Source organism: Rhinoraja longicauda, chromosome 9, assembly GCF_053455715.1.
Source record: "Rhinoraja longicauda isolate Sanriku21f chromosome 9, sRhiLon1.1, whole genome shotgun sequence".
In the NCBI taxonomy this organism is placed as follows: Eukaryota; Metazoa; Chordata; class Chondrichthyes; order Rajiformes; family Arhynchobatidae; genus Rhinoraja; species Rhinoraja longicauda.
The window spans coordinates 36952648-36978206 of record NC_135961.1 but is presented as its reverse complement, the minus strand read 5'-3'; the positions used below and the strand labels follow the sequence as shown (position 1 = coordinate 36978206).

The 25559-nt window shown below is 44.0% G+C and overlaps 1 protein-coding gene across 4 annotated transcripts in view; it reads left to right on the top strand.

The window, feature by feature from the left end:
• Positions 1–25559, top strand: part of senp6a (SUMO specific peptidase 6a) — a 79857-nt gene that overhangs the window by 40231 nt on the left and 14067 nt on the right. For all 4 annotated transcript variants that reach the window (XM_078405162.1, XM_078405159.1, XM_078405161.1 and 1 more), the window contains 9 exons: positions 1032–1425; positions 5274–5527; positions 8418–8588; positions 11500–11533; positions 15030–15209; positions 16320–16534; positions 18042–18133; positions 19030–19146; positions 22886–23008. In XM_078405162.1, coding sequence (XP_078261288.1) covers positions 1032–1425; positions 5274–5527; positions 8418–8588; positions 11500–11533; positions 15030–15209; positions 16320–16534; positions 18042–18133; positions 19030–19146; positions 22886–23008 — 1580 coding nt within the window. The remainder of the gene's footprint in view (positions 1–1031; positions 1426–5273; positions 5528–8417; positions 8589–11499; positions 11534–15029; positions 15210–16319; positions 16535–18041; positions 18134–19029; positions 19147–22885; positions 23009–25559) is intronic.

Below are 25559 nucleotides of genomic sequence, written 5' to 3'. Positions count from 1 at the left end.
TAGCCATTAGTTTAGTTTATTGTCACTAGTACCGAGGTAGAGTGAAAAGCTTTTTTGTTGCGTGCTATTAAGTCAGTGGAAACACTATACATGATTACAATCAAGCATAGTGTTCAGATACAGGATTAAGAGGATAGCGTTTAGTGCAAGATAGTCTAGTAAAGTCCGATTAAAGATAGTCCGAGGGTCTCGAATGAAGTCGATGGGAGGTTAGGACCGCTCTCTATTTGTTGATAGGATGATTCAGTTGCCTGATAACAGCTGGGAAGAAACCGTGTTGGAATCTGGAGGTATCCGTTTTCAAACTTCTGTACCTCTTGCCTGATGGGAGAGGGGAGAAATTAATTTGTCTACAGGAGACTATTACCAGGAGAGAGGGTTGAGGTAAAACTTGTGGGAGAAAGCTACTATGGAACATATGTTGGAATGGATCACGTGTGCTCAGTGGCAGCTTTCTCACTGCTCGTGCTGTACCCAGAGACTACAATAATGAAAATTATTCTAGTTTAGGCAGCAGCTGAGATGTAGGGGTGATTTTCCTTAATGGCCTTAATCTAGGTTTAATTAGTAGCGGAATACCACTCGTGCTGATGGCTTTGCCGAGGCAGCGTGAAGGATAGATGGAGTCAATGGAACAGAGGTTGGTTTGCATGATGGTCTTGGCTGCATCCACAACTCTGCAATTTCTTGCGGTCTTGGATGGATCGATCACCTGTTCACACTAGGTTATCCCACTTTCTCATCCACTCCGTACGCACTGGGGTAAATTTATAGAGGCCAATTAACCTACAAACTTGCACGCCTTTGAGAAGGGGGAGGAAACCGGAACCCCTGGAGGAAAGCCACGCAGTCACAGGGAAAATGTACAAACTCTGTACATACAACACCCGTAATCAGGATTGAATCTGGGTCTCCGGCACTGTGATGCATTGGGCCTACCTGCTGTGACACTGTCTGCCCATAATATACTTCTGCAATAGAGCTGATAAGGGAACATTTTTAAACTCTTTAATTTTCTTTCCAAATTTTAGGGGCAAGCGCTTAGCGAATTCTTCAGTATATGTAACAATTGCGGTAAAAAGAGTGAAGACCATACCAAATGTGAAAACTGCCAGAAGCCAATTCCCAAGGATGCAGCAAGGCGTCCAAAACACGCTCCAAATTCTGCATGTGTCGACGCACCTCAACCCAGACCGCCCATACGGACATCTTCCCCAAATCAAGCTGAAGGCAGTGTGGCCGTCAACGCCAAGACGTTTTACAACAGGCCTCTTGACATAATATTGACTCCATTATCGACCAGCAAGCTCCATTCGAGCAGGAACAGCCTCTTGCATACTAATGGTAATGTAGGGTTGATGGCACGGACAGTTGTGCATGCAACAGGACGCATGGACTCGAAGAAACCTGTAATGAATGATCCGAGTGAGTATAGATACTTTCAGTAGCAATGAAGGTGCACGATGATATGTTTACAACATGAGGTCATAACAGCAGAATTAGGCTATTTGGCCCATCGAGCCTTCTATGCCATTCCATTATGGCTGATCCATCTTTACCTCTCAACCTCCTGGCTTCTCCCCATAACCCTGAACACTCTTTCTAATCAAGAATCTGTCAATCTCGATGTCTTAACTTCGGATGACTTGGCCTCCATAGTCTTCTGTGGCAATGAAGGATCTCCTTAAATACCGCATTGAAACAAATCAGCAGAGTGAATTTAAAAGCTGCTTGAGTTTTACAATGCATATTATGCAATTTCGAAACATACTAAAATGCTTTACTACCAATTAAAACACCCTGTACATTGTGGAACATTATAGAAATGCAGCTGTTAATTTGCATGTGAGCACTCTCAAAGTAATGGCAATCAGTTATTCAATTCCACCTTAGTTTAGTTTAGCCATACAGTGCAGAAACAAGCCCTTCGGCCCACTGAGTCCACGCTGACCCACACATTAATACTATCCTACACACCCAAGGGGCAATTTACATTTATACCGAAGCCAATTAACCTAGAAACCTGTATGTTTTTGGAGTGTGGGAGGCAATCGGAGCACCCGGAGAAAACCCACGTGGTCACTGGAAGAACATACAAACTCCGTACAGATAGCACCCAAAGTCACGATCGAACCCGGGCCTCTGGCCCGGTAAGGCAACAACTCTACCGCTGCACCACCCTGCCGCCCATTTAGAGATGCATCATGGAAACATGCCTTTCAGCCCACCGAGTCTATGCTGACCATTGATCACCCTGTTCACACTAGTTCTATGTTATCCCACTTTCTCACCCACTCCCTACTCAAGGGGTGATCTGCACCATCCATTAACCAACATGCTACTAAGCTGTCTCTGATCATTCAGAGAGATTCACTGGGTCAAAGTCTTAGAACTTCATCAACTGGCACACGGGGTATATTTTCAAGTTCCTAAATTATATGAGCAGAATCAGGCCATTAGACCCATTAAGTCTACAGCCATTCGATCTATCTTTCAACCCCATTCTCCCCATAACCCCTGACACCCATACTAATTAAGAACCTATCAATCTCCACCATAAAAAATACCTATTGACTTGGTCTGGCTAGCCCATCTGCGCCCAAGAATTCTATGGATTTGCCACCCCCTGACTAAAGAGATTCCTCCTCAGTTTTCTAAAGGTACATCCTTTTATTCTGAGGCTACAGCCTCTGGTCCTAGACTCTCCCACTAATGGAAATATCCTCTCCATATCCACTCTGTCCAGGCCTTCATCTTCAATGAATGGACCAAAGGAGCTCCCCCCTGTTAAATTCAAGGCATTCATGATGCCTGGATCAGTAGGTATTAACTATAGGGAGTGGTTGGATGGACTTGAATTGTTTTTGCAAGAACGCTGGAGGTCGAGGGGAGGTCTGATAGAAGTAGATCTTATGTGGGTGTGTGTCTTGTTGCTTTTCACTTAGTATGGCTGTATGGTAACTCAAATTTCACTGTACCTTAGTTGGTATATGTGACAATAAACTGACCTTGAAATCTTGAAATTTATGAGAGAGATATAGGTAGACAGTCAGAACCTTTCCCATGATGTAAATATCAAATGCTTTAAGGTGCGAGGGTATGGCTTTAAAGTGAGAGGAGCAAGTTCTTTTTTCTTAGAAGGTGGTGGGTGCCTGAAATGTATTGCTGTGGTGGTGGGTGAGGCAGATACGATAGAGGCATTTGAGTCTTTTAGATAGGCACATGGATATACAGGGAATGGAGGGACATGGATTATGTGCAGGCAGATAGAGGAGGTAATTTTGAGTGACTCCTGTATTCTCTCTCTTTCCCCCTCCCCTCCCCCACCCTGGTCATCCTACCAGTTCCACTGTTTGCATCCCTGTATCCATTCATTATCACCTCTTCCCCAACCAACAATGGGCCATTATGGGCTCCACCCTTCCTGTTCCTTTTCTCCGGAGATGCTGCCTGACCTGCTGAGTTGCCCCAGCACTTTGTGATTATCTTCTGATAGAGTGCACTTGGCATCATGTTCGGCACAAACATTGTGGGCTAAAGGGCCTGGTCTATGTTCTATAAATGCATATGTTCCAGAGGAGTTTAAAAAACCCAATCATTGTGCCTGTTGAATCATTAAATCAAATAATTTATCTACTTGTTCCTTATCCCAGCTGAAGATGTTGAGTGCCCCGGATGCACATACTTGAATGAATGTTAATTCAATTCATGATGTATGCAAGTTGATCTCCTGTAGTTTTGCTCACAGCCATTATCTGTGTGGGGTAAATTAACATTACTGAGTGAATGTTGAATTCCAGTAGTTGATGAATTGCCTTTGTTCTGATGGGAGATTTAGAATTTAGTGGTGGGTTCTGACATATTGTCACAAAAAGCAACTTGTGATTAGGCCATTCATCTTTATGTCTGTGAACAGTTGTTCTTGCAGAACCAATGCTATTTCATACTTTGTTTAAAGTGTGACTCAAAAGAAAGATATTCCAGATACTAGAAATTTGAAATATGGATGAAGGTGGTTGAAATAGAAAATGCTGGAATTGCAGATAGCCGTCAAAGTAAATAGCAAGGTATAGATCAACCACAGAAATGGGCAGTGAAATGGCAGATGGAGTTTAATCCGAGCAAGAGTGTGATGTTGCACCTTGGGAGTGCATGGGCAAGGTATACTGTTGATGGGAAGACCTTTAACAGCTAGGTTTATTATTGCCACATATACCGAGGTGCAGTAAAAAAGATTTATTTTACAAGCTATCCAAACCAATCAGATATACTGTAGATAAATACAATCAAGACAAACAAGTAAAATAGATAAAGATAAAGGGAAGATAAGAGTACAGAATATGGTTGGCAGCAGTGCAGTGCATTGTGGCACATCAGTTCCATAGACAAAGTTCAATGTCCTCAATGGGTTAGAGGTGAATTGGACGGTATCCTCGCTTTTGGAAGAACCATTCAGAAGCCTGATAACAGAGGGGAAGAAACTTTTCCTGAGTCTGGTGGTGTGCGCTTTCAAGCTTCTGGACTTTCTGCTGGATGGGAGCAGGGAGAAGAAGGAATGACCAGGGTGGTATTGATGTGCAGAGGGATCCAAGTCCATAGCTTCCTGAATGTTGCAACATCAGTAGATAGGGTAGTGAAGAAGGCATACGCTCTGCCTGCCTTCATTGGTCAGGGCCATGAGTGAGAGTTAGGCAGTCATGATGCAGCTCTATCGGACTTTGGTTAGGCCGCTTTTGCAGTCTTGCGTGCAGTTCTGGTCACGCCATGACAGGAAGGATGTGCTGACTTTGGAGAGGATGCAGATAGCTTCCTGGATTAGAGGCTATTAGCGACAAGTATAGATTTGACAAATTTGGATTGTTTTCTCTAGAATGCTGGAGGCTGAGGGGAGACCTGATAGCAGTCTAAAGTTCAGAGGCGCAGACAGGGTAGACAGTCAGAACCTTTTTCTCAGGGTGAAAATGTCAAAGACTATAGTGCATAGCTTTAAGGTGAAACAAAAAAAGTTTAAATGAAATGTGCAGGCATGTCTTTCCAGAGTGGTAGGTGCCTGGAACATGCTGCCAGGGGTGGTGGTGGACACAATAATGGTGTTTAAAATACTTTTAAATAGCCACATGGATATGCAGGGAATGTAGGGATATGGATCATGCGCGGGAAGGTGAGATTGGATTATCTTGACATCATGTTGGGCATAGACATTGTGGGCCGAATGGCAGTTCCTTTGCTGAACTGTTCTATGCTCTCTGTGTTAATTTTGGGATTTCTCCCAGTTGTTCTGTCCAGTGATGAAGAGGGGGAAGATGACGACAATGCCAGCACTGGAAGTAGCCGAATGGATAGCATTTATTCCATTGGTAGAACTATTGAAGCTGCAAGTCTTTCTCCTGAGCTTCCCACCAAACCCTCGGAAGCAACTTCAGAAGAGGCCCTTGATGAAAATGCAACCAAACAGATTTTGGAAAACCTTTGCACAGAAGTGGAATCCACAGCCACATTGCCAAGAAAAGCAAAGATGAAGGACAAGGTAATTTGGAATGCAGTTCCAGCTAGCCAGATTGTCTTCTCCAGCTTTAGGTTTAAGTTTACTATTGTCGCGTGTACAGATTCAACGAAAAGCTTTGCTTTGCATGCTATCCCAACATCAGAAAATAACATACATAGATACAATAAAGTCAAACTCAAGTACAATAGAATTGAATTGAATACTTTATTGTCACATGTGACAAGTCACAGTAAAATTCTTTGTTTGCATACCCAAGGTATGCGAATAGTCGCCCATAAGGGACGCTTACAAAGTTACAAATTCCCCCCCCCCCCCCCCCCCCGTGCCAGGTCCCCCTTTGTTTTCCCCCTCCCTCACAGCGGTCCCCCCATGCCGGGTCCTTTGTTCCAACAAAGGAGAAGATGAGTGCAAACTGTTGTTCTCAGCATTGTAGCACATCAGTTCCAGAGAAAAACACAAAGTCAACGTCTGAAGAAGGGTCCTGACCTAAAACGTCACCTATCCTTGTTCTCCAGAGCTGCTGCCTGCCCTGCTGTGTTATTTCAGCACTTTGTGTCTTCCCCAGCATCAGTTCCATGGACAAAGTTCTACATCCTCAATGGGGTAGAGGGGAATCGCACTATACCCTGCTCATGGAAGGATCATCAGAAGCTTGATAACAAATGGGAAGTAGCTTTCCTGGGTCTGGCGGCGCATGCTTTCAAGCTTATGTATTTTCTGCTGAATGGGAGCAAGGAAAAGAAGGAATGACCGGGGTTGCCAAGTCTTTGATTATGTTGGTTATTGTTCCAAGGCAGCGTGAAGTGTAGTTGGAGTCAATGTTGGGAAGTCTGTTCTGTGTGAAGGACTAGGCGACATCTACAACTCTCTGCAATTTCTTCCAAATATGTTCCCAAACCAAGCTGCGATGCAACCCAATAGTATGCTTTCTATGGGCTATCGGTAGAAGTTTGTAAGAGCCATTAGAGACATGCTGAGTTTCCTCAATCTTCTCAGGAAGTGGAGGCGTTGGTGTGCCTTAGTTTAGAGATAAGCGGGGAACAGGCCCTTCGGCCCATCGAGTCCACGCTGACCACCCATACAATAGTTCTACGTTATCCCACACACTAGGTTTTTTTTTAGAGGCCAATTCACTTGCAAACCTGCGTGTCTTTAGAATGTGGGAAACCGAGGACCGAGAGAAAACCCACGCGGTCGCAGGTAGAATGTACACACTCTGCATAGACAACACTCGTAGTCTGGATCGAACCCCGATCTCTGGCGCTGTGAGGCAGTAACTCTACCGGTGCGCCACTCTGTCGCCCTTCTTGGCTGTCGCACCAATGTGGTTGGTCCACGACAGATCATTGGTAATATTAACATCAAAGAATTTGAAGCTCTCAACCATTTCTACATCCGCACCATTGATGCTGGTTGGAGCATTTACCACCATACTCCTTGAAGTCAATAACTAGCTCCTTCATCTTGCTGATATTGCGGGAGAGATTAATGTGCTGACACCATGTCACTAATTTCTATATTTCCCTCATGTATTCTGTCTTGTGATGGTTTGATATTCAGCACAGCACAGTGGTGTTATCTGCAAACCTGTAGATGTAGTTAAAGCCAAATTTGGCTGTGTACTGTCGTAGCAGTATAACCTTGCGGGGCATGGGTTTTGATTGATTGAATTTGATTGAAAGCTGCAGCATGGAAACAGGTCCTTTGGCCCACTGAGTCCACATTGACCATTGATCAGAGGTAGACACAAAATGCTGGAGTAACTCAGCGGGACAGGCAGCATCTCTGGAGAGAATGGGTGACGTTTCGGGTCGAGACCCTTCTTCAGACTGATGTCAGGGGAGTGGGCGGAACAGAGATAGAATGAAATCGGAGACTAAGACTGGTGGGAGAACTGGGAAGGGGATGGAGAGAGAGGGAAAGCAAGGGCTATTTGAAGTTAGAGAAGTCAGAGTTCATACTGCTGGGGTGTAAACTACCCAAGCGAAATATGAGGTGCTGTTCCTCCAATTTGCGCTGGGCCTCACTCTGACAATGGAGGAGGCCCAGGACAGAAAGGTCAGATTGGGAATGGTCAAGGTCAGGAGCAAACCCAGGTCTCTGGTGCATAATGCAGCAGCTCTACCAGCTGCACTACTGTGCTGTCCTAAATGGATAAAGTGAGCTGAGTAGACTTGAGAAGATGTTCATTGTAAAAACTAACTCAACCAGTGTGTTAGAACATAGAACAGTGAAGAAATTTATTATGGAGGAGGTGTTGTCACCTATCCTCGCTGATCGAGGTCTGTCGGTCAGAAAGCCAAGGATCTAGTGGTAGAGAGGGGAGCTGATTCCCATGTCCAGGTCTAGGATGGGATTATGATGTTGAAGGCAGAGCTATAGTTGATGAATGGGAGTCTAATGTAGGAGTCCTTGCTATCTAGATGTTCCAGAGATGAGTTTAGGGCCAGGTAGATGGTGTCTGCTGTGGGGCTGTTGCGATGGTAAGCAAACTGCAGTGGATCAAAGCTGGCTGGGAGGCTGGAGTTAATGTGCGCAATCACCAGTCTCCGGAAGCACTTCGTGATGGTGGATGTCAGATGGTTCTATGAAAAGGTCGAGAAATCTTGATCTTTGACTTGAAAGGTTAACCTTTTTCCTCTGTCCATAGATGCTGACCGGCCTGCTGAATGCTTCCAACATTTTCTGCTTTTATTAAAAAGTACCAGTTAAGTTGCTATGTTGGAATTCTTGTGTGTGACATACTATGGGCCATATAGGATGCGTTTGGTTTCTAGAAGAGTCCTAACCTCTAAGAACAGCAAAGAGAATGCTTTAATAATATCTTCTTTGTATTTCATGTGTTTTTTTAAATTTGCTGACTTAACCAGATTTAAAATCCATTTAAATGCATCCTGTCTGCTCTCTTCAGTTTGGAAATCCTTACCATGAAACAGTGGGCAAGAAAAGGAAAATTGAGCCTGTCTTGTCACAGACGGATGGTCTTGGTACGCAAGCGGAAAGCAATTGTGAAAGTATTATTCTAAAGTGCCGAAGTATACGAATCGGCACCTATCGCACGACAGTATTGGAACCTGTTATTGTGAGTGATGGCAGGAGAAAACTTATTGTTTTCAACCTGTTTTTTGTTGTTATCGGATTAGATTGGGTTTAAAAATACAACTTTCGATTCCCGATGATAGATACAGCACGGAAACAGGCCCTTTGGCACAACTTGCCCATGCCATCCAACATGTTCCACCTACACTAGTTCCACCTGCCTGCATTTGACCCATATTCCTGTAAACCTTTCCTATCCCTGTCCAAAAGGTGCAGAGGGTACTTTTAACATTTTGATTGATTAGGAATGAGGAAAGAAATATAATCATTGATATTTTGCAGCATAGAATCATTGAGGTTAGGTCTTCAGACAGAAATGCTAGCATTAGACATCCTAAATTTTGCCACTAATAGGTCATTGATTGTTCGCCTCATTAGTTTAGTTTATTATTATTGTTACGTGTAACGAGGCTTTGGAGGCTTACTGAGTGAAAGGTTTATGTTGCATGCTATCCAGTCAAAGAAAAGACTATCCAGCCATCCACAGTGCCCGGATAAAGTGTACAACATTTAGTAAAGTATAACATTGAAGTCCGATTAAATATAGTTCTGAGGTCTCCATTGAGGTGTATAGGACCACACTCTGGCTGGTAAGAGGACGATTCAGTTGTCTAATAACAGCTCAGAAGAAACTGTCTCTAAATCTGGATGTAGTTTAGATTGGTTTATTATTGTCACATTTACCAAGATAGAGTGAAAAGCTTTTTCAAACTTCTGTACCTCTTGCCTGATGGGAGAAGTGAGAAGAGGGAGTGATCGGGGTGAGACTGGTCCATGATTATGTTGGTGGCCTTTGTTGAGACAGTATGAAGTGGAGATGGAGTCAATGGAAGGGCAGGTTGTTTTGCGGATGACCTGGGCTACGTCTGCACTTTGCAATTTCCTGCGGTCTTGGATGGAGGTGTTAACGTTAGTCACGACCACCTAAAGTGGGTGGGTAAGAAGGAACTACAGATGCTGGTTTACACCGAAGATAGACACAAAATGCTGGAGTAACTTAGTGGGTCAGGCAGCATTTCTGGAAAAGGAATAGGTGATGTTTCGGGTCTGATGATGAGTCTCGACATGAAACGTCACCTATTCCTTTTCCCTCAGAGATGCTGCCCGACCCGCTGAGTTACTCCGGCCTTAAGCACCTAAAGTAGGCTGGTTTTCATAATTAGATGGGCCACGGAGTTCAGTAGATCCAAGATAAATAACTGTAATCCCATTAAGCTGCGAACTGTAGCATGACCAAAGTTATGCCTAAATAAAGGCTGGGTGACTGACCCTATTAAATTCAATAATGTTTGCTTGGTATTTTGCTTCATTTGAAGAAAAAACAAATAAGCGAGTTCGGTATTCCGACTGAGCATGCACAGGTCATAGGTCAGGGGAGCAAAGAATGGCCGCTAACTCATTGCTTCATGTAAACAAATCTTCGTTTCATCCGTTTTTTCCAGTTTTTCTCCGTACAGGTACGAAAATATTGTTTTCAAAGCTGTTAATTTGGTGTATATAGGGTTAATTAGTAAAAATGACGATGATTTTGTTGGTTTTTTTTGCTTTATGCGGTGAGTTCCCCTCAACTCTCCCCGACTCTTTAAATTGTCCCGGAACCGCGGCGGCGGCTGCGGGGACTGGAGGCAGAAGCTGCCGGCGAAGGTTCACCGGAGAGCAGATCGCCACCGACCCAGAGCCGGGACAAGGCGAGTGATCGCAACGCCTTCTCGCAAACAACAAACTCAAGTAAACTTCCCTCCTCGCCCCCGCTGCCGCCGCTTCTGAACAACAACTACAACACTTGTGTTTGTTCTTATTTCGCTGCGTTAGAGGGAGACGGGGCCAGGGAAGAGAGTGGATGAGTGGCGCAGATCTCGTTGGCGCTGAGAGAGGGAGTAGCCCCCGCAAGTGGCGGCACTTCTTCACCGGACCATCTGACAACCTCCCCTCGCTCCCGCTCGCACCCGCTGCTCCCTCTCTCACCCGCTGCTCCCTCTACCCCGACTCTCTCCCCCGCCCCCATCTCTTTCTCCCCCTCCCCTCTCTCTCTCTCTCCCTCTCTCTCCCAGGGAGAGAGGGGGGAGCGAGCGAGGGGGGGAGAGAGTTGGGGTAGAGGGAGCAGCGTGTGAGAGCGGGAGTGTGGGGAGGGTGTCAGAGGGTCTGGTGACAGAGCGCTGCCACTTGTGGGGGCTGCTCCCTTCCTCTCTCTTTCTCTCCCTCGCTCTCTCTCTCCCAGCACCAGTGAGATCTGCGCTGCTCCTCCACTATCTTCCCCGGCCCCGTCTCCCTCTAACGTAGTGAAATAAGAACAAACACAAGTGTTGTAGTTGTTGTTCAGAGGCGGCGGTGGCAAGGAGGGAAGTTTCCTTGAGTTTGTTGTTTGTGAGAAGGCGCTGCGATCACTCGCCTTGTCCCGGCTCTGGGTCGGTGGCGATCCGCTCTCCGGTGAACCTTCACCGGCAGTTTCTATCTCCAGTCCCCGCAGCCGCCGCGGCGGTTCCACGGCTCCGGCACAAGTTGAAGAGTCGGGGAGAGTCGAGAGGAACTTGCCGCATAAAACAAAAAAACCTACAAAATCATCGTCGTTTTTACTAATTAACCATATATACACCAAATTAACAGTTTTGAAACAGTATTTTCATACCTATAACGGAGAAAAACTGGAAAACACGGATGAAACGAAGATTTGTTTATATGGAGCAATGAACGAGCGACCATTCTTTGCCACCGCGACTTATGACCTGTGCATGCTCAGTCGAAATACCGAACTCGCTTATTCCACTGGTTTTATTGAAATGTGATTACATCATGAATATATTGTGGGTTTTAGTTTTGTTAACCTTCCCTTCTTGCTTCATGACAATCTGGTTCATGGATTGATTTGCACTTAAAACAGATTTTTCTTCTTTCAGTTCAGCCTCGACTTCATCAAGGTCAGTATGGGAGGTAAGTCCATCTCAAATCATTATTTCTAAAATTGCCAATCAGTGGTCCAAATAAATAGATTTAAAAATGTGCAGAAACAAAGAGCGTATTGTTTGTCAGTGGGTAAAAAAGCTATTTAAAAGCAGTCCACCAGAAAAATGGTAGCTACATTTTTGAGAGCTTTTCAATTCACCATCTTTCCTCGTAACATAAAGCTACAATGGAAGGAACCTGCATTTGTTTTACTTAGTCCTAGCCTGATCTTCAGAGATGCAGTGCGGTAACAGGCCCTTCGGCCCACTGAGTTCATGCCGATGGCAAACATGTTCATCTCATTTGCATCTAGTATTCAGTCTTTCGGCTGGTAAACAATTATAATTATCTTTTTTGCTTGCAAAGTGAACATTGAAATCATTCATGGCAAAGGTAAAATGAGCGGAAACATGATATGCTTGTGTGTTCGAACTCTACACATTTATCTTTCAATTGGATGAAGTAGGAGAATCGGAGAAGATCCAGAGGACAAGTGGTGGATTTTAAATTCCTTAGCTTGCAATAGTTTACTTAAAGGGCCTGTCCCACTTAGGCGATTTTAAGGTGACTGCCGGCGACTAGGCTGTCGCCGACAGTTCGCTGAGGTGTCGCGGGCGTAATCGTGAGGAGTCTTCAAAGAATCGTAGTGGATCTCGGCACGTCGCTGAGAAATCATCCGGTATGAGATTTCTCGGCGACAGCTGGCTTGTTGGCAGGTATCGTTGCTTATTGCGGGCGCTGTCGCATGCTGTCCCCAGGTTTGCAAGGTTGTCGCCTGTACTTTATCATGACATCTCATTCAAAGAGTTTTTAAATAAAGTTGATTTTGGTGATTTAATTTATTAAATTTCTAAGTACTTTATCATGACATCTCATTCAAAGATTCTGGTCGCATTCATTTTGACCATTACAATCAAACGCTGACACACGCGCTGCGCTATGAGAACACTTTTATTCATTAATTTAGATCAATGAGGCATACACAGGCATTTCACTACGTTTATTAAAGGCCAAAGCTCACACGTAGACAGACACTACTAATACAAAGATAAACTGAGTTTTACTGCTATGCTGTTTGTAGGGGGTTTGCATACCTGACCATAAAGTACTTAGAAATTCAATAAATTCCGACACCTATTTTTTTGAAAATCACTAAAATCAACTTTATTCAAAAACAATATATTCTTATGAAAGATGGATAACTGCATGCCAATTTTTTTTTTTTTTTAATGGACACTTTACACGAATGCACAATATATCTAGAAATTTCACTGGGCGGACCTTGATGTGCTAAAGGGATCAGGGGGTATGGAGAGAAGGCAGGTACAGGCTACTGAGCTGGATGATCAGCCATGATCATATTGAAGAGCCGAATGGCCTACTCCTGCACCTATTTTCTATGTTTCTATGTCGGTTTGTTCACGTGTGAGTTGTGCTTGTGACACCTCCACATAAGTGCAGGTTTTCGTTGGTTGTCTTGCTTGACGTGGTCCCTGTCTTGTGGACGTCCTAGGTAGCGAAGACTGAATCGCCGGTTGTCGCCAGCTTGCCGTCGCCTGTGTGGTAGGTTGTCTTAGCTTGTCGCGGGCATTGTCGTGGACATTGTCGTAGGGTTAATTTTTTCGGCGATCTGCTACGACTTTGACAGTCGCCGGCAGTCGCCTAAAAAATCGCCTAAGTGGAACAGGCCCTTAAATGACAACATCGATGGTCCCAACACTGCCTAAACGTATCCAATCCCTATTCCGATTTGTGGTTTCCAATTCTTGGAACTAATTTTGGAAGTTAAATGAATGATTAAAGATTATTAACATTCAGCGTTCATAAGGTCATAAGTAATAGGAGCAGAATCAGGCCTTTTGGCCCATCTAGTCTACTCCGCCATTCAATCATGGCTGATCTATCTCTCCCTCCTAACCCCATTCTCCTGCCTTCTCCCCATAACCCTGACACCCGCACTAATCAAGAATTCTTGAGATTGGGATGCTGTTTAAAACTCTCCCTTTTTTTTTTGCAATAACTAAATTTTGGTGTTGACATTGTCTTTGTAAAATCACAATAAGTCCCTTACTCTTGCAAAAGTATGATGGTTTGGAGAGATGGGAAGCCCTTTGTGACACAGCGGCCGATTTTTCTGACCTGCTTGAATTATGCTTGATATGAGAGGATGCAGCCATATATATGCAAGTGACCCATGCATTACGGTCATTCGGGTTATAGGAATTTGCGCTTACAGAATGCCCATAAATTTGAGATGCAGAATGAAATTCACTCTTGCAGAATTTCTATGAGAGAAAAAGTAAAAAACGAACACTTTTCTACCCTCTTGCTTCTTGACATGTGCACATAATCCGTCTTTGTATAACAGAAAGTTGTAACACAGGCTGTTTTCTCGCAAGGCAACACCACTGTAACTTGAGGACACCTGCAGAGAGCATGCCGAGATTTTAAATCATTGGGGTGAAGATTCTTCAAAGCAACAGAGGATGATTTTCTCCCTCAATATTCATTAAACACTTTTTCTCTCTCAATGTTGCCCGGTGTTAGAACAATTTGTTGGGTTAGTGCAGGAAATTGTTGGCGGAATGTTCAAAATGATTTGATTACTGGAGCATGCTGGAAAAAAGATGTCACCATTGCATCTGGAAAATGTTGCTGTTTCTACTATTGGGTGGCCCAGTGGTGCAAGGGTAACGTTGCTGCCTCACAGCACTGGAAACCTGGCTATGGGTGCTGTCTGTATGGAGTTTGTACGTTCTCCCTGTGACCGCATGGGTTTTCTCTGGGTGCTCCAGTTTCCTCCCAAACTTCAAAGATGTACAGGTTTGTAAGTTCATTGGTTTTGGTAAAATTGTAAATTGTCCCTAGTGTTTGTGCACGGGGTGATCGTTGGTTGGTGCAGACTAGGTAGGCTGAAGGGTTTGTTTCTGCGCTGTATGTCTAAAGCCTAAAGTCTACTAAAGGAAGAGTCAGCACAAGCAATGAACCCTTTTTAAACAGAGATTACAATCAACATTTGTTCACATTTTTTAATTAAAAAAGCAATTTGCAAGTAAGGACACAATTGTTTAAATTCTTTTCTTGACCAAATAGCATAAATATTCACTTTGGGTTTTGTTTTTTTATTATCATTGGGTATTTTTAAAGTGGAGATTGATAGGTGGGATCACGCTGTGGAACAAGCGAGGGAAAAAGGTTCTTGATTAGTAAGGGCTTCTAATTTACAGGGAGAAGGCAGGAGAATGGGGGTGAGAGGGAAAAATGGATCAGCCATGTTCGAATGATGGTGTAGACTCTGGTCCAAATGGCCTAATTCTGCTCCTATGTCTTATGGTAACGTGTACCGAGATACATTGAAAAGCTTTTTTTGCATGTTGTCAAAACAGATTGGATAATACTATACATAAATACAATCAAGTCAAACTCAAATAGATAGAGCAAAGAGAATAGAATGTAATGCCTTTTCTATCTGTCCCTTTTGCAGTGCCTCAGGAATCATCCCAAGATATTGTTTTAGAAGCTTCGGAGTTCACTAAGTGTGAATGGTGCAATGCCCGTGTATTGCCAGTGCTTTTCCTGCAATTAACACCGGTTGCCTGCCACAATATACGGTCGTCTCTCAATATGAGCAAAGAGAAGAACTGGTTTGATTCTGAAACATCCAGTAAGTGCAAACAGCTGTATTGGGCTTGTTAAAATGACAAGCCTGTAGCAGGTTTACGTCACAACTCTATAAAAATAATCAGTCTGTTCTCCTCAAGTGGCTATTTGATTCTCTTTGTATGATGCTATACTATATTGCAAATATTCCTTTTGCCCTTTGCTGTGTTTAGTTTGGTAGCAATTTATCAGAATAATTTTTCAACCCTGATATCTTTCAAGCATTTATTGCCTCTGTTTGCTGCAGCACAGTTTTAAAATGTTTATCCCGGTCGTGTACATCCATGACCACCTCTAGCCCCAGCTCTCCACTCCCATTCTTCAAGATCATTGCTCTTCGACTTTAATCACCTATTATAATCCAAAAATCGAATGTTGCTTCAAGGTTTAGAGGGATATGGGCCAAACACGGGCAGGTGGGACTAGTGTACATGGGGCATCTTGGTTGGCGTGGGCAAGTTTAGCCTTAGCCGGAAGGCCTGTTTTCTATACTGTATAACTTCTTCCCACCCTGGCAAGTTTTTATTTTATACAGAGGGTGGTGGGTGCCTGGAACGCACTGCCAGGGGTGGTGGTGGAAGCAAATACAGTATTTTAGATAGTCACATGGATATGGAGAGATATGGATCACATGCAGGCAGAGGACACTAGTTTAACAACATCATGTTTGGCATAAACATTGTGGGCCAATGCTCCTATTCCTGTGTTGTACTGTTCTATGTACCACAGGTAACACTTTGAATATTTTCAACAATTTTGTCTGCAACAATGCTCCTCATTTGTTTGAAGTTCATACTAAAATTTGGGTGATGTCTTATGGCCTTAGCCTGCTCAACCACTCCTGTGAGGTCACGTCTTATACATGACCTTCCAACTTCTGTACTCATACTTTGACTGATGAAAGCCAATGTGCCGAAAGCCTTCTTGATCACTATTTAACAGTAATTCAACCCGACCCGAAAGATCACCTTTTCATGTTCTCCAGCGATGCTGCCTGACCCTCCAAGTTACTCCAGCACTTTGCATACTCTATTGTAAACCAGCATTTGCAATTCCTTGTTTCTATACTTAACAGGCATATATGTTGAATGGTTTTGTCGGTTGTATTTTTCAGCTACTGATGAGCGGTACATTGCTTTGATTTTTGAGTCACTTCTGGATTTTCGATCAGCTGCTATTTTTGAAAGAATTTTAATCGAAGTTGGCAAAAAGAACAATATATCAAACTTTTTTGTCTCCATACCATTTGTCGAAGCGAACAACAGAGTTCTTATGTTTACGCAGAACCTAGAAGAACATAAGAGCAATCTGTTACTCAAGGACGGCAGGGTAAGCATATTGCAGTGTTGCTGGCTACTTCAGGCAGGTGTCCTTGTGGCAGTGCATAAGCAGGTGGGAGGAGATGTGATTTGATAAACACTGAATTCTTATTTGTCTGGGCCAATAGATTGGTATTTAGCACAAATTAACTGACTGACTTCATTAGTCAGGGCCAGCACAGTGGGCAGTGGTAGAGTTGCTACCTTAAAGCTCCGGAGAAACAGGTTTGATCCCGACTACAGGTGTTGTCTGTATGGAGTTGTACGTTCTCCCTGTGAACGCGTGCGTTTTCTCCAGGTGCTGCGGTTTCCTCCGGTTTCCTCCCACACTCCAAAGACGTACGGGTTTGTAGGTTAATTGGCTTCTGTAAATATTGTAACTTGTCCCTAATGTGTAGGATAGTGCTAATATACAGGGTGATTGTTGGTCGACGCGAACTCAGTGGGCCGAAGGGCCTGTTTCTACGTTGTATCTCAAGTCTGAAGTCTCCTGGGAAAATTAAACAAAAAAACAGTTAGGTTTCCGAAAATGGATGCTAACATTATAAATAAGAACACAAAATACTGGAATAACTTAACGGCAGCATCTTTGGAGAACATGGATGTGAAGATTTGGGTCAGGGCCCTTCTTCTGTCCTGACCCAAAACGTCACCTATCCCTGTTCTCCAGAATTACTCCAGCACTTTGTGCCTTTCTCATAAACCAGCAGCTGCAGTTCCTTGTCTTGCCTTGTGTATCAACTTGTACATCATGCTGTTTGGATGGTAACATTTTGCATACATCTTTTCTGCTCCTTAAAAATGCTGAATACAGAGGAACCAGCAGATTTAATATTATCAATAAAAAAAATAAAAAAATTTAAAGCACAAAATGCAAGAATAACAGTGGGTCAGGCAGCATTGCCTTGCCAAGTTCTCCAGAGATGCTACTGACCCGCTGAGTTACTCCAGCATTTTTTGTGTTTTTTTGTAAACCAGCGTCTAGATTTAATATCAAGCTGTTGTAAATAATCAACACATAAAATTGTAATTTGCTGTCAATTTTTATTTGCATAAAAGAAAAGCACCAAGCTCTTCCAAGGGTCCCATGCTGACTCCATTTTGGTTTATAAGTAGTAAATTTGAGCTCTGGAGAGGGGGAATAAATAACCATTCTACTTTGAAAACTGAGTAGAGAAGATCTCTTGCTCTTCGTCAGACCTGTAATATCTGGGACTGTGGAACAAAATTGTTGGAAACACTCATCAGGTCAGGCAGCATCTGTGGATAAAGAACATCTCAACTTTATCCGTAACCTGAAATGCGGTCTCTGTTTCTCTCTCCACATATGCTGCTTAAACTGCTGACTGTTTCCACCATTTTATGTTTCCGATTTTCAGCGCCTACTGTTTGTTTTGCTCTACTGTATGGGCGTGCCTTAATTGAATGAATGGCTACCGTAACTACCGTTTATATTTTTCTTTTCCCTTTTGATGTTCCTTCTCTGCCTAATCTATGTTGTAATTTTAATTTTCCAGAATCCCCCCAAATTATCTTTGCGGAAAACCAACCATCCGGGTGTTGATAGTTTGGGATCAATCCATTCTTCCTTTATGGGTCCCATTGAAAAGTAAGTGTAACATTAACGGAGTAATAACGTGTGCATTTTAGATTGACTGTGTGAACCAAATATACGGTTAAAATCAATTGCGTCCACCTTGTCATTTAGAAATTGGTGTGGTCTCAGGTACAACGTGCAAACTCCCTATCCAGTGCCCGAGGCTAGGATTGAACCCGGTTCTCTGGCGCTGTGAGGCAGCAACTCTGCCAGTGCACCACTGTGCTTGTCCTACTGAATGTTGTCACTGAATGCCATGTTTGAAGTCTTTCCTCCCTCTTCCCTCTCGGGTGAATTGCTGAAGATTCTGGTGCACAGGTGACTTGAAGGACTCGTATCCTACTGCTGAGACTATCCATTTCCCCCTCCTCCCCCCCTCATAGATGGTGCCTGTCACTCCGAGTTCCTCAAACAGATTGTTAGTTGCTCAAGATTCCAGCATCTGCAGTCTCTTGTGTCTCTCCCACTACTTCTGTATTTTGAACTCTTGCCTAGAGTAAGGGAATCAAGAACCAGAGGACATAGGTTTAAGGTGAGGGGGCAAAGATTTAATAGGAACCTGAGGAATAACTTGTTCACACAAGGGTGGTGGGTTATGGAACGAGCTGCCGGAGGAGGTCGTTGAGGCAGCTACTATTGCAATGTTTAAGAAACATTTAGACAGGTACATGGATAAGATAGGTTTAGAGGGATAAACCCAAACGCAGGCAGGTGGGCCGAGTGTAGATGGAACATGTTGGTCAGCGTGGGCAAGTTAGACCAAAGGGCCTATTTCCACACTGTAAGCGCTTAATTCTTTGTGTTAATAATTTTAATTCTGGATTTAAGTATTTCATGGTCAAGAATTGAGAAATTACCAGTATTTCTTCAAGGACAATTCTAAATATGGTTCCCATTTTTGTCACCAGGCTGATAGTTTATCCTCCACCTCCAGCCAAGGGCGGCATATCTGTGACGAATGAAGATCTTTACTGCCTGAGAGAGGGAGAATTCTTGAACGATGTTATTATAGATTTTTATTTAAAGTAAGTAAATTTGTTTTCTTTGATTTTATTTTTTGCAAGAACAAACACGGGGAAAGTATAATTACTAGTTTAAAGAGTGAGATTGTTCACCCAGCCAGCAATAAATAGGCTTGTTGGTCAATGATGGGTGAAGTGGTGGTCATTTTGTGGAAAACCACAAAAACCTACAGTGACAGCCTATTGAGAGAAAAATACCCAAGAGTGATCGATGCATAAGGCAGTGCAATCCTACTGAGAAACGGCCTTGGCTTCTTTGTCAATGCTGTGTGAAATTGGAAGTGGTTCTTCTTATTGTAGTTTGTTTGAACGTGGCGAATGATTGGCGGTGTCCCACTGGCCAGCTTTGCTGAGAATCTAAGAGACAAGTTCATAAGTTCTAGGAGATGAATTAGGCCATTTGGCTCATTAAGTCTATTCAAACATTGGCTGATCTATCTTTCTCAACGCCATTCCTTTCCTTCTCCCCATAATCCCTGTCACCCTCACTAATTAAAATCTGTCAATCTGTGCCTTAAAAATACCCAATGACGGCCCCCACAGCCGTCTGTGTCAATGAATTCCACAGATTCACCACTCTCTGACTAAAGAACTTCCTCCTCATCTCCTTTCTAAAGGTGCATCCTTTTATTCTGAGGCTATGGCCTCTGGTCCTCTAGACTCTGCCACTAGTGGAAACATCCTCTCCACATCCACTCTATCCAGGCCTTTCACTATTTGACAACAGGGGCGATGTTAGAATTAGATGCAACCTGAAAGTTCCAGCCTGCTGTTCTCCGCCGTACAGCTTGCAAAGACTGACCGCAGCACTGGCAAAAAGTACAGGTGCTCCTCAACTTATGATGGGGTTACGTTCCGGGAAACCCATCGTAAACCGAAAATATCGTAAGTCGAAATGCATTTAATACACCTGATCACGTGGCTGGAAGCGAGCTGCGGCTCGCTACGGGTCGCTGCCGTTGCCCAGTGTTTGCACCATCGCAAAGTCAAAATATCATGTCGAAATATCGTAAGTCGAGGAGCATCTGCAGTTGATATACCTCAATCAATCAATACTTTATTACAGACTCAAGGTCCAGATAAAAGCCAAGACATTACATATAATAAACATACAGAAGCACAATAAGTTACATACAAAAGCACAGTAAGTTACTAACAAATTACTAGCAAAAGCACAATAAATTACATACAAGCACAATGCATGGTTTAAAGCATCAGCCATCAGTGATCAACAACGAGACAACTATACCAATGTCTCCACAACTGTGATTGGTGGCGTGTAGTACTAAACCTTATTAGTGATAATGCCAAGATGATCTCATTTTCAGAGTCATTAATTCAGAAATAAATTTATACATTAAAGTTCTTAGCATGGCTTGTAGGGTATTAACTCCTGCAGCAACAAGCATTTCACTTGCACTACACCATCTAGGTCTCTTAAGTAATAAACTCATGGCATCATTAAAAGCTACCTGAAGACTGTAAGCTAGCTTTTTTATATTTTGACCACAAGTGTGCAGTGTAGAGTGGTGTACAGTATGCTCTGAACAGAGACAACTTCACCAAGATGTACATCTTCATGTGTACATGCACCAAACTTGCACAAGAGAATGTTTGCTCAGTTGGCAAGAAGCTAGAAAGCACAATTTAAAAAAAATAGTTAACTTGTACAAACACCCCCCTTCGCCCACTCCCCAGTTCACCAGATCCACAATTTGCAACAATGTATCCCTCTTGGGATCACACCATCCCAAGCCAACAATTAGTCCATCAGGCCCAAGGTTGTCAGTTGACAGCCCTGATTTCTGATCTTTTCTTGCTTCCACTTCCCCCTCCTACAGTCAGTCTGAAGAAGAGTCCTGACCCCAAAACGTCACCTATCAATTTTCTCCAGAGTTGCTGCCTGATCCGCTTGGTTCCTCCAGCATTTTGTGTCTATCTTTGCCTCAAATCACGTTTATTAACAATCAAACAGAAGTATTACTTAAGATCGTGAATGTGACACTGGGCATGTTGTCAACATTTGGAAAGAAGGACACAAAGCGCTAGAGTAGCTCAGCGGATTGTTCCAGCACTTAGCGTCCTTTGTAGGCCAGTGCCTTCAGTTCCTTGTTTCTTCAAGGTTTGGATATCAATCAGGTATCTGGTAGGTGAGCACTTTGGCACTAAAGTGCTGGAATAACTCAGCCGGTCAGGTAGCATCTTTGGAGAAGTGCAAGAACTGCAGATGCTGGTTTAAACCGAAGATAAACACAAAAACCTGGAGTAACTCAGAGGGCAGCATCTCTGGAGAGAAGGCATGGGTGACGTTTCGGGTCGAGACCCTTCTTCAGACTGGTTAGGGATAAGGGAAACGAGAAAAATAGACGGTGCTGTGGAGAGATAAAAAACAATGATTGAAAGATATGCAAAAAAGTAACGATGATAAAGGAAACAGGCCATTGTAAGCTGTTTGATGGGGGTGAAAATGAGAAGCTTGTGCGACTTGGGTGAGGGAGGGATAGAGAGAGGGAATGCCGGGGCTATCTGAAGTGAGAGGAATCAATATTCATACCACTGGGCTGTAAGCTGCCCAAGCGAAATATGAGATGCTGTTCCTCCAATTTGCGTTTAGCCTCACTCTGACAATGGAGGAGACCGAGGACAGAAAGGTCTGTGAGGATTGGGAAGGAAAATTAAAGTGTCCAGCCACCGGGAGATCAGGTTGGTTCATGCGGGCTGAGGGAAGGTGTTGTGCAAAACAATCGCCCAGTCTGCATTTGGTCTCGCCGATGTATAAGAGTTCACATCTTGAACAACAGATACAGTAGATGAGGTTAGAGGAGGTGCATGTGAACCTCTGCCTAACCTGAAAGGACTGTCGGGGTCCCTGGACGGAGTCGAAGGAGGAGGTATAGCGACAGGTGTTGCATCTTCTGCAGTTGCTGGGGAAGGTACCTGGGGAGGGGGTGGTTTGGGTGGGAAAGGATGTTAACCAGGGATTTGCGGAGGGAACGGTCTCCGCAGAAGGTGGAAAGAGATGATGGGAAATTGTGGCTAGAGGTGGGATCCCGTTAGAGGTGGCCGAAATTTCAGAGGATTATGTGTAGTGTGCGATGGCTGATGTTGTGGAAGGTAAGGACTAGGGTGACTCTGTCTCTGTTGCGACTCGGGGGAGGGGGAGCAGGAGCAGGGGCGGAGCTGCAGGGTACCGATGAGTCATGAGTGAGGCCCTCTCTCTATCCCTCCCCCACCCAAGTCGCACTAGCTTCTCATTTTCACCCTACAAACAGCTTACAATGGCTTGTTTTTTTTAATCATCTCGAAACGTCACCCATTTCTTCTCTCCAGAGATGCTGCCTGTCCCGCTGAGTTACTCCAGCTTTTTGTGTCCATCTTCAGCGGAGAACATGGATTGGTTGACGTTTTGCAGACTGATTGTCGGGGGGAATGAGGAGAAGAAAGCTGGGAGAGGCAGGACAGAGCTTGGCAGGTAATAGGTCGACACAGGTGAGGGAGGGTTGTTGACAGGCAGATTGTTGGAACAAAGGTCAGAGATGAGAAGAGAAGGTGTGAGACGGGTCTGAAGAATTGCAGATAGTGAAGCCAAGGGGTGGAAAGCTGTGGGGAGGAGGGGTGGGAGTCCAGATATGCGGCAGGGAAAGAGGGGGGAGGTGGGGCACTTTGCATCGAATTAACTTTGTTTTGAAAAATGAGAGGTAAAACATTTTTTGAATGTACATTTCTCATTCTGACCCTGCAGGTATTTAGTTCTTGAAAAGATCAAGCAGCAGGATGCAGATAGAATACACATTTTCAGCTCCTTTTTTTACAAACGGCTGAATCAACGAGAACGGCGTAACGTTCCAGAATCCGTCACTCTATCGTAAGCTATGTCATGCGTTCTGTAGAAAACCAAATGCAATAATTTTTTTGGAGGGGAAAAGTGCTTTGTAAAATAATCTGGAGCTCACTCAGGATATTCCTTTTCCTAAATGAATAGAACAAAATAGGAGACACAAAATGTTGGAGTAACTCTGGAGAACATGGACAGGGAACGTTTCGGATCAGGACCCTTCTTCAGCCTCCAGGGATGCTGCTTGTTCTCCAGAGATGGCACCTGATCTGCTGAGTTACTCCAGCTTTTTGTCACCTTTCGGTCTATTCATTTAGTAAAAGGGGGAAATCTTGCTCCACTTCTCCATCTCCCTCCCCCGATGCAGGTGATCAAGGTCTGCATGGACTCAATGGGCCGAAGGGCCAGTTGCCACACTGTATCTCTAAACTATAAGGTCATAAGTGATAGGAGCAGAATTAGGTCTTTCGGCCCATCAAGTCTACTCCGTCATTCAATCGTAGCTGATCTATCTCTCCCTCCTAACCCCATTCTCCTGCCTCCTCCCCATAACCACTGACACCTGCACTAATCAAGACTTTCCAAGCCCAGGCACGAATGGCTAGAGCTCCCCCTTCAGTGCCCAGCCTGCAACTTCCTACCCATTCATTTTTTATCGACTCAATATCGCAGGACAGTATGTACAGCATCCCATTTCTCTAAAGCCTTAGAGTGGCGTTTGGAAGAAAATTTAAGAGTTTCTTCATCTGTCATTGCTACAACCAAAGGGTAATTTTCTGACTTTACCCCTCCACAGGAGTCCTGCGAATATTTTGAGAACAAGTTGGGGAGATGTGTGCATGCTCTTAGGTTTTCCAATCATGAGTGTGAAGTTCAGTAAATGTAATTTCTGCAGAAATTGAAAGGTTATGAAAAATTACAGCGTGATCTCGATCAGTTGGGCAAGTGAGCTGAGGAATGGAAAATGGAGTTTAATGCACATACATATGAGGTGTTGCATTCTGGGAAGTTAAACCAGGGCAGGAGCTTCACAGTGAATGGCAGGGCTCTGGGGAGTGTTGTCGAGCAGAGGGATCACGGAGTGCAGGTACATAGTTCCTTGAAAGTGGTGCCACAGGTAGATAGTGTGGTCAAGAAGGCTTTTGGCATATTGGCCTTTATCAGTCAGGGTATTGAGTATAGAAGCTTGGGATGTTAAATTACAGTTGTGCAAGATGTTGGTGAGGCCACGTTTGGAGTATTGTATTTAGTTTTGGTCACCCTGCTATGCAAAATAGGTTGTTCAGCTGGAAAGAATGCAAAGTAGATTTATGAGAATGTTGCCAGAATTCGAGAGCCTGGGCTACAGGGAGAGATTGGGCAGGCTAGGACTTTATTCCTTGGAACGCAGGGGGGTGAAGGGTGATCTTATAGAGGTATATAAGATCATGAGGGGAATAGATTCGGTAAATGCACAGTCTTTTACCCAGGGTAGGGGAATCAAGAACCAGAGGGTGTAGATTTAAGGTGAGGGGGAAAGATTTATAGGAACCCGAGAGGCAACTTTTTTCACACAGAGGGTTGTGGGTATATGGACCAAGCTGACAGAGGAGGTAATTGAGGCAGGTACTATAACAGCATTTAAAAGACATTTGGACAGGTACACGGATAGGATAGGTTTAGAGGGATATGGGCCAATTGCGGGCAGATGGAACTACGTGTAGATGGGGCATCTTGGTCGGTGTGGACAAATTGGGCCGAAGGGCCTCTTTCTGTGCTGTATGACTGTGAATGTACAAATCTTATTAAAAGAGAGTCAATCTTTTGGATTTGAAGAAGACCGTGTGAAATTTTGTCCTGGGTCCTGTTCATAAGTTATATGAGCAGAATAAGACCATTCAGCCCACCGAGTCTACTCCCCCTTTCAATCATGGCTCGTCTATCTTTCCCTCTCAACCCCATTCTCCTGCCTTCTATATTGGGTGGAGTTTGCCCAGAGATTGCAGTGTGCATTTCAGGCCAGGATATTCTGCTTCAGTGCGCTGTGGCCTATAATCAGTTCATCTAATCATGTTTCTCAGCCCGCACAATATCAGGGGAGATGGTCAGAAAGCATCTGTAGGACTCAGTGTTGTCGAGAATTGCCTTTGCTACATGTTTCTGGAAGTCCCAGTGCTGGCATTGATTAGAGTAGGAGGTTCACATGATGCAATAGTTGATGCATTATACTGCGTGACACCTGTATAATGATAGTACCGAAGATAAACACAAAATGCTGGAGTAACTCAGTATGTCCAACAGCATCTCTGGAGAAAAGGAATAGGTGACGTTTTGGATCGGATCCCTTCGTTGGACAGTACTCACTATATAATGGATTGTACCCACCAGCTTTGTGGATGTGGGTGTAATATTCACATTATCTTGGTGTGAGAGGGGAGTTGGTATCTGGAGTAAGACGCGGGAGTGTCTGATCTCCTTCACCCGTCTTGCCCAGCAGTGCTGGCTGACTGGGGTTGGTGCTGCCAGGATTGTTGGGAACAAAACGGCACATGGGCAGCGAGTGAGCTCCACGGAGAGCTATGCAACTCCAGGGTCAACTGGG